Below are 9,943 nucleotides of genomic sequence, written 5' to 3' on the forward strand. Positions count from 1 at the left end.
TGTGTATGAATGTATACACATATACATACTAGGGACACCACAAAACTCTTCAAATGTGTTGTTTGAAATGGCTTATTCTTTAGTTTTGGAGGAACAGTGTAACACAGTCAGACAAAATTTCTCTTAATTTTTTGTTTATCATTATTCAAGTGTTATATTTCATCTGGGTCACTGACTCACGGGTCATTATGAAAGTTTAGAGATACACAAAAATCATGAAATGTAAAATCCACCTGGTTAGAAACAAATGAAGCCTTCCCAGCAACACTAATAAGCTGAGCAAGTTAAACTTGCACAGATAAATCAGAAAGGATGCTATCAACTGTGTTTCTTGGATGTGAATAATGGATCTTAACAGTCTATCTCAAAACTTCTGTAGCGACCTACATATAATTCTGCAACAAAAATTCACTAGCAGTAAGCAGAAATGTTAGCTTAAACAGGCAATCAAGTTTAAATTATAGCATAAAAACAGAGCAGATTACACTTAAAAAGTGTCTTCTTCCATAGGAAATATTGTCTCATGACTGAAAATTGTGTGATTTGGTTCTTGGAACTCGGCTCTTGTTCTGAGGTGGTCCATATTACTGTGTAGCTCCATTGCAAATAATGGGAATGATGGATAGGAATAACCTCAGACTGCAGTGTAGCAAAAAAAAAAAAAAAAGAAGAAGAAGAAGAAAATAATGGGAAGGAAACAAATTCCCTCAGGCTTGAGGAGTTAGGTCTGTATTTCACTGGCTTGAGGAGGTGAAATTTCTTGACACAGATAAACGCAAAATGCCTCCAGAGCAGCTGCTGAAGCTCCCTCACAAGGGCTGAGTTTAGACAGTTCAACTTTGACCCTGGCTGGCTTTTCTTCCCTGCAAGTCGGTGTGCAAGCCGCAGAGCAGCACCACTGATGAGAATCCAGAGGAGAAGGACTAGAACACAGTGGAACTCCACCTTGGTGACATACAAGTGACTTCTGAAAGAAATATTTTGCTAAATCAAAGAAAAGTGGGTGAAAGGCACATGCTAGTAAATCTAGTCGGCTCCCATCACCTCGAATACCTGTGAACTCAGGGGGTCCAACAAAGATTCACACTGATTTGATGTAACATAAAAAGAAAACCTTAATGTTTTCAAGCACTTATGGCACTGATGTTGGGAAGTACTTAGAGTAGCTTAAATATTTAAAAGGCTAGGCAATTTAAAGTTCTGCTACAATGAATCAGGCAAGATTTTAACTTGAACTTCTCATATTTTATACATTATTCTTGTGTAGAGTACAGGGTGAGCAAATTAAGCAATTTCAATAAATATTAGAAATGTTATTTTGGAAATATAAAATGAGTAAAACCAGCTAATACAATAAAAACATGCACTAAACAGAGCTTTCTCTCATGAACATTTTTTGCCTTTTTCTTTAAACATTTCAATACTTAAATACATCTTCTTTCATTGACTTGCAGAAATTAAGCAAAAAGTGAAATATTGCCTAGCTGTAAGATACTAAATACCTCAGTGATAAAAGTTTAGAGCTGCCAAGTTATAACAAATTAAAAATAACAAATATAGTGAAATATGTTGCAAATTAATGTTAAAAAATACAGCCATCTGAGTTACAAAACAGTAACAAATTATACAATCCTACTAGGCTTCTGAAGTTGTCATTAGTTCATGGGAAATGTGAAGAACAGCAGAAATTCTGTTTAGCTTTTTATCCTTTCCGGGAGCTCCAGAGCTAAAGTTACAAAACCATGCCCAAGACCAACTGCATAGTGGCTATAGTCACAAATTCTATTTTTATCCAATGTTCAATCAACAAGGCTTTATTTACACTTCCAGGAAACAATTTGATATAATGTGTAGGTGCCAAAGACAGACAGTGCAGCACAGCCCTCCTTGGAGACAGCTCCCTGCCTACGCCTTGACAGTGACCCACAGGCAGCCCAGCAAGGTGCCGTACATCCACGTGTTCACGTACAGTTTCCTGCCAGTCTCAGTCATAAGCATGCCCGCAGTCAAACCACTTAAGATCAATACTGATGGTAAAGTCTTCTTGATACTTAATTTGGAATTAACACTTTCCCCAGGAAACTTGTTTCTTCTTTCTGGATCTGGTGAATCATAGAATTCTATAAGCATCCTATGGCCAGAACAAAAACATTTAACATTTTGGTTTTAGTCACTTCAATATTTTAATTCAAAAAATATCCACTAGGTACTTATTTTGTACTGGAGAAGTTATGTAAGTTCTTGGAAAGTAAGAATGAAAAAGAAACACTCATAACAGAAGTTTCTAGTCTTTTAAAATATCTTCTATGCCCTATAATTAGTATATATGAATTGTATACATAATATTTTATAATAGATGGTATACACCATTTAATGAAGATGTTTTCCTTTTTAAACTTTTTTTTTTTTTTTTTTTTGAGACAGAGTCTATGTTGCCCTCAGTAGTGTGCCATGGCATCACAGCTCACAGAAACCTCAAACTCTTGGGCTTAAGTAATTCTCTTGCCTCCCAAGTAGCTGGGACTACAGGCGCCCACCACACCACCAGGCTATTATTTTGTTGTAGTTGTCATTGTTGTTTGGCAGGCCCAGGCCTCGCCAGCTCTGGTGTATGTGGCTGGCGCCCCAGCCACTGAGCTACAGGTGCTGAGCTGCCTTTTTAAACTTTTTTTTTCCCTTTCAGTTTTTAATTCAAACCTGGGCCAGGTCTGAACACCATCACCTTCAGTATATGGGGCCAGTGCCCTACTCCTTTGAGCCACAGGTACCGCTCTGCCTTTTTAAACTTTTAAGCTCACATTTTTATAAATTAGAATCTGTGGATATAGAGAGCCAACTGTATATGGAAGTTCTCAAAAAGGTACTTACTCCTATGGAATTATTAAAGCAGGTAAAAGAAGGAAAACAGCTTGGCTAATTCCTTTTCCTATTTAAAATATGTCAATTTTAACAGCAGGATATAATAGTTTCAAACACATGCCAGGTGCAGTGGCTCACACCCGTAACCCTAGCATTTTGGGAGGCCGTGTCCAGTGAACTGCCTGAGCTCATGAGTTCAAGATCAGTCTGACACTGACGCTACACCTATAGTCCCAGCTACTTGGGAGGCTGAGGCAAGAGAATCTCTTGAGCCCAAGAGTTGGAGGTTGCTGTGAGCTGTGAGACTATAGCACTCTACCAAGGGTGATATAGTGAGACTCAGTCTCAAAAAAAAAAAAAAAAGTCTTAAACACAAAAGTACAGAAAGGGGACATCCTTGATTACACCATTTTAAAACATCTAGAAGCATCCTAAATATATGCAAATACCTGTAACATAACATAAATGAGATACTAAATATAGTGTTCAATCTTTTTTCTGAGAACAGATTTTCACATCAATACACATAGATCTTAGCATTATGGGAAGCCAAGGCAGGTATATTGCTCATGTGTTCAAGAACAGCCTGAGCAAGAGCGAGCCCCTGTCTCTAACATAGCCAGGTGTTGTGGTGGGTTCCTGTAGTCCCAGCTACTTGGGAGGCCGAGGCAAAAGAATCTCTTGAGCCCAAGAGTTGGAGGTTGCGGTGAGCTAAGACTCCACGGCACTCTATCGAGAGTGACAAAGTGAGACTGTCCCAAACAAACAAAAAAACCCGATATAGGTCTTACTTTTAAATTTCTTCCTCAGCCAAGCTAGTCCTGAATAGGTGGCTTAATATGTCATAAACAATGAAAGATAGAAATTTAACATAAAGTTTCATTTCCAACTTACTACATGTTTAATAATTTTCACCTGTTAAAATTAAACCATGAGAAGGGCTAATAGTCTCCTATTAGGAGAATGAAACACTTGAGTAAAATGTTTGAATATAAATATACTTTTGAAAGTATTTTTTATATTTTTTTAAAACTAAACCATAATTTCAGTGTGGCCTTAGTAAATGGTACATCCTACAATTAATGGATACATTTTTTTCCAAAAGAGGATAAAAAACAGAGATGTTCAGAACATATCTTTCAAAAAATAGGATATACTTGAGAAAGGATGGGAAGCCAGTAAATGAATATCCTCAAGTTTTCATCCAAGAAAATATTTTCATGTAATAAAATTCCATTTGTAAATATCATATTTAAACCTAAGACTCACTGTCTATCTTCCTAAGAAAAAAAGAAAATTCTAAAATTTCATTCTTGTATGTGGTAAGAAATCAAAGATATTCTAATATACTCTACTGACTCAACCTGCTACTTCAAAGGATTCAAAAAGAAATCAAAGATATTCTAATATACTCTGACTCAACCTGCTACTTCAAAGGATTCAATGTTTAACCTCTTTAAGGGAAGCCTCATATAAAGAGGAACCCAAATATGCCTTTCATTGTGAGAGAACTTGAATTAGAAGATAAAAAAGAAACAAATATGCCTTTTAATTACTTAAAAGTAACTCTTTTTTTTTTTTTTTTTTTTTTTGTCAGTTTTTGGCCAGGGCTGGGTTTGAACCCACCATCTCCGGCATATGGGGCCGGCACCTTACTCCTTTGAGCCACAGGTGCTGCCTTTAAAAGTTACTCTTAGCAAGGTTCAATGCCTTTGTTTGCTTCAAAATGATATTAGCATGGACAAACACAAGGTAAATCCCCAAAACTGTTTAGGTCTCAAAATACTAACGAAGAAAAAAGACTTTGGTTATAAAAATGCCAACTGCCTTTTCCTTTTCCAGCAAACAGAGTAGCATCATGCCCATCTGTGTGCAGACACAATCCTCTCTTCCCAAAGCCTAGTCTTCCCGTGTGTGGCCGGCCTGACCACTGGTCCTCACACATCGCAACTGCTTCCTCTGCTTCCTCTGACCTGAGAAGGCAGTTTGGGGCATCTTACATGAGAAAGTTCTGTGTTTTTAAAAAATTTTATATCTTACCTCATAGCATTGTCCAAGAAATAATGTGTGACTTGTAAAAGTAGTGTTTAAAACATGAACAGATAAGCATAGAACAAGATTTCACTTGGGTTTATAGAAAGTATTCTTAAGAAAACAAAACTGTTTAAGTTGGTTTCAAAATGTTTACTACAGTGGAATTTTGTTGAACCAAAGTTTTTCAAGTCCTAGAACTGTTGTTACTCACTTATCTTTTATTTCAAAACGCTCATGAAGCCATCTTCTCATACATTCTTGCTGTTCTGGGACATCCTTTTTGTCTATACGATCAACGTGAATATGAACTTTTGGACATTCTTTGCAGAGAAATTCTAACAAAGAACAAAAATATTTCATTGTTTACTATTTTAGAACTCATGGTTACATAAAACAACACAATGAAAACAGGCAAAAAGGCAAAGAAAGCTTAGAAATAACTTTTTAAAGTACAAATTCTTTCCCTAGTAAAAATAAAATAAGAATTATAAACTGTGATTTTCAGTTTCAAGCTGAAGTAGAAAAACATGTTGTAGTTTCAAATCAACTACAGTTACATAAGCCATTAAGTTTAAAAACCAACTGTACCAGCTTGGCACTGTAGCTCATTAGTTATGGGACCAGCCACATACAGTGGGGCTGGATGGGGTTTGAGCCCAGCCCAGGCCAGCTAAACAACAATGATAACTACAATAAATAAATAAATAGCTGGCATGTGGCAGGTGCCTGTAGTCCAGCTACTTCAGAGGCTGAGGCAAGACAGTCGCTTAAGCCCAAGAGTTTGAGGTTGCTGTGAGCTGTGATGCCACGACACTCTATGGAGGGCAACATAGTGAGACTGTCTCAAAAAAAAAAAAAAATGAACTATACCAAATGTTATTTTTTATACATTGTTTATGAGTTCTATAGGCAGCCCTGGGATGGGAAACTGGACTCTATCCCTACTGTAAGTCTGTACTCAACCCCTCAAATGCCAACCACCACTAGACCCCTGTCTTTCTCCAGACCACCAGCTCCTCTCCCACTGTCCCAGCAGGCCAAACTCCAGAGAGCAGAGAGGGAGTCAGTCTGGTTCTCTATTTGGCTTCCTGACCTAGTAAACAACAGGACACTTATGGACACTTAATAATGCCCAGTTCCTAGGTACCTGGGCTGAAGTGACATCTTCCTGTCACTGGACGGCTACCATCACCCTGGATGAGCAATTGCCTCTCCTCTGTATCTTGGCTGTTAGTTTCTAGTTGCTGGGACTCCCTTCCTCCTTTCCTGATACTTGCTGTATCTTAACATATTATATACTTGGTTCAGGAACCAAAATTCTTACTGTGGAATAGCTATGAGCTGTTATAGTTCTTAAGACATGCTAATTTGAAAAAAAGGAGATAGTCGTTTTCAGCCTGAGCTGTACACAAGAGCTTGAGCCTGGAAACTTTCTTTCTTTGTAAGCTACTCTTTGTGGAAAGGTGAGAATATTAACACATTTGAGTTCTTTGGAGAAGAAATATTCCTAAGAGACGGAAGAGTATAAACTGTGACATAGTTTGCAATATGGAACCATTAATAGAAAAAAAATCTAACTAGATTGTATAAAATGCTTAAACAGAATATCAAGTTATCCTTAAACACACAATTTATTATGGTATACCACACACTTTAGAAATAGAATTTTGAAAAATCAGTTTTAGGCTATCTTGTCTCACTGCTACCCCAATGGACACTTTCCATGAATACAAAAACATGAACTATGAGAGAAGATGCCTAACCAGAAAGTGACCTACATGTCCCTTCAAATGAAACCTACACTACAGAAGGTGGTGAGGAGGAGGGAGACTGCTGCCTGCTTCCCTCCACAACAGGAGGCTTATTTCTGGCTCGCACCTACAGAGTTTTGGCAGCAATCTGCAGTGGAGCTGAAGCCCTCCATGCTTAACAGTCAGTCATACCAGGTAATTCTGATACCTGAGGATTATAATCCTCCTACAATGCTTTGACAAACACTTGGGCTATGGCATATAAACAACCTAGCAACTTTAAGGAAAATTTATTTTTTATTGAAACATAAATATAACTATTACATGATAGCCTACAATGCATATAGGTAACATTTAATACTAAGGAAACTTGGCCAAAATATATGTGTGTACTTAAAATATTTTAAGTTACAGAATTTTAGATACCTAACACAACTTTATCAGATTTCACATAATTTTAGGTGAATCTTAATCTATAAAAGATTATAAGTAGACCAGAATATTAACCACTTTATATTAACAATAAGAGGAGAGTTTCTCAAGCTATAAGTCACACCTCACAATTAAAATCAACACACTAAGGCTGGACACAGTGGCTCATGCCTGTAATGCTAGCACTCCGGGAGGCCAAGGCAGGTGGACTGCCTGAGCTCACAGGTTTGACACCAGCCTGAGCCAGGGTGAGACCTCGTCTCGAAAAACTAGCCAGGTGTTGTGGTGGGCACCTGTAGTCCCAGCTACTTGGGAGGCTGAGTCAAGAGAATCGCTTGAGCCCAAGAGTTTGAGGTTGCTGTGAGTTGTGACGCCACAGCACTCTACAGAGGGCAACAAAGTGAGACTCTGACTCAAAAAAAAAAAAAAACACACACTACAAGGAAAACCATGTTATTTCTAATGTGTATAGTTATATCTGTAGAACAATAACTCAGAAGTGACAATATTAAGTCCAAAATATAAACACATTTGTAAATTTGACATGTCCAAAACAACTTTTTTTTTTCTGAGACAGTACCTCACTATGTCACCCTTGCTAGAGTGCTATAGCATCACAACTCACGGCATCCTCAAACTCTTGGGCTCAAGTGATTTTCTTGGCTCAGCCTCCCAAGTTGCTGGAACCACAAGTGCCCACCCCAAATTCTGGCCAGTTTTTCCTATTTTTAGTAGACATGAGGTCTTGCTCTTGCTCAGGCTGGTCTGGAGCTCTTGAGCTCAGGCAATCCACCCACCTGGGGATTACAGGTGTGGGGCACCACACCTGGCCTACATGTCTGTTCTTTTTTTTTTTTTGAGACAGAGCCTCAAGCTGTCGCCTTGGGTAGAGTGCCATGGCATCACAGCTCACAGCGACCTCCAACTCCTGGGCTCGAGCGATTCTCCTGCCTCTGTCTCTCAAGTAGCTGGGACTGCAGGTGCCTGCCACAACGCCTGGCTATTTCTTTTTGTTGCAGCCATCATTGTTGTTTGGTGGGCCCAGGCTGGATTTGAACCCGCCAACTCAGGTGTATGTGGCTGGCGCCTTAGCTGCTTGAGCCACAGGCACCGAGCCTACATGTCTGTTCTGAAATGTAAAAACAACTAAAGGACTCTTTTAATAGTTAAAAAAGACAGAAAATATTAACATGGAAATCATTTTTATAAGAAAGTAGGGACAGTAGACTAAGAATATATATACTTAGTGTGGCGCCTGGGGCTGAGTAGGGGGCCAGCCTCATGTACCAAACCCACCAAGGGTGGTGGGTTTGAACCCAGTCCTGGCCAAACTCCAACAAAAAATAGCTGGGCGTTGTGGCAGGCACCTGTAGTCCCAGCTACTTGGGAGCCTGAGGCAAGAGAATTGCCTAAGCCCAAGAGCTGGAGGTTGCTGTGAGATGTGATGCCAGGGCACTCTACCGAGGGCGACAAAGTGAGACTCTGTCTCTACAAAAAAAAAAGAATATATACTTAAACTTGCATGTATATGACACAAGAAACTTAGAAATTTGGTCACTGTTGGAAAGGGACATGGAGAGCAGAGGGATGGGGACAGAGGGGAAAGTGAGAAAGACATTTCACCATAGACTTTATACAACTTTAATATTTAAGCTGATGCATTGTAGATTCTAAAAAATTACACTGAAAATGAAAACACCTTATTTTCCTACTTTACAATTACTCAGTGTTCAAGGCAATTATAAGAGCAATCATCTTGATATAAGCACTCCAAATTGTATAAAAATATCAACACATTATAACCCACATATGCACAAATGTATTCATGAATTATGTGTATATGACTTAATAAAAGGAAAAAAAATTAGAGCAATCAACCTCTAAATGTACCTATATCTGAGTAACCCCCTTTGGGGCCTCATAGACGCCTGGGCCTGACCCCTCCTCCCTGCTCCCTAAATTCCAATTATAGGCAGCTACTCCCTTTTTCAGTCCTAGAACTTTTCTTCTAAAGCTTGAGTGAACCTCGTCTTATTATTTAATAGATTTTTGCAACCACACTCTCACTATACTTTGAAAAAATCCCCAGCCCCTAATGAATATGAACACTATAGTTATAGATAACCTAGTGGTGCAGAGTGCTATGTCCAGACAGTGCGAGTCTAAGGGTGGACAAAATAATCTCTATCCTTGCTAACGTTAAATACCTTAATATTATTTACTTTCATAAATGCCTCACTGCTTCTAAGAATACTGTATCAAATATCCAAGGCATATCAAATTCAGAAGAATACTTCAGGAGTGCGTTTCAGTGCAAAATATGCTGGTTGTTCATATTTTGAACATCTGCCTTCAGGTGATCCTACTGACATAAACACTTTGACAAGAACACATTAGTTTAACTTCAAACACTGCCAAGATAAAATATAAACCCAGGGTTCTCTCTCTTGATGCTAGCTCAAATGGATACTTAGAAATAAGAATGTATTACACTTGGTAATTTGCCTATTTCCATGTTTAAATTTTTCTTAAATTTTGGTTATGTTTATAAACTATTCCACTCATTTAAAATTCTCTCTTTTCCTTGTTATATCTGACAAAGACAAATAATACCCCAAATGTCCTTAAAACATAGCACATTTGAAAAAAAATCACACCCAACTGTCTTACAAAAAATAATTTAGGCTTGTTCAGCTCCCATAGCACAGCGGCACCAGCCACATACACCCAGACTGATGGGTTTGTACCTGGCCCAGGCTTGCTAAACAATGACAACTGCGGCTCGGCGCCTATAGCTCAACTGGCTAAGGCTCCAGCCACATACACCTAAGGTGGCGGGTTCGAATCCCCAGCCCGGACCTGCCAAA

General features: G+C 38.6%; 1 protein-coding gene across 2 annotated transcripts in view; it reads right to left on the minus strand.

Moving 5' to 3' along the window:
• Nucleotides 1–327: 327 nt before the first annotated feature.
• The window catches only part of AGPAT5 (1-acylglycerol-3-phosphate O-acyltransferase 5), a 61,862-nt gene continuing 52,246 nt past the window's right edge, over nucleotides 328–9,943 (minus strand). The window contains exons 6-7 of one of the 2 annotated variants that reach the window (XM_023517577.1): nucleotides 5,105–5,228; nucleotides 328–2,131 (exon numbers count right to left, since the gene is read on the minus strand). In XM_023517577.1, the coding sequence (XP_023373345.1) occupies nucleotides 1,906–2,131; nucleotides 5,105–5,228 (350 nt within the window). In that variant the 3' untranslated portion in view covers nucleotides 328–1,905. The remainder of the gene's footprint in view (nucleotides 2,132–5,104; nucleotides 5,229–9,943) is intronic. The other variant, XM_003797278.2, reaches the window with a different exon arrangement.

The sequence above is a fragment of the Otolemur garnettii genome, unplaced genomic scaffold (assembly GCF_000181295.1).
Source record: "Otolemur garnettii isolate 467f Iridium unplaced genomic scaffold, OtoGar3 scaffold00114, whole genome shotgun sequence".
Taxonomy (NCBI): Eukaryota; Metazoa; Chordata; class Mammalia; order Primates; family Galagidae; genus Otolemur; species Otolemur garnettii.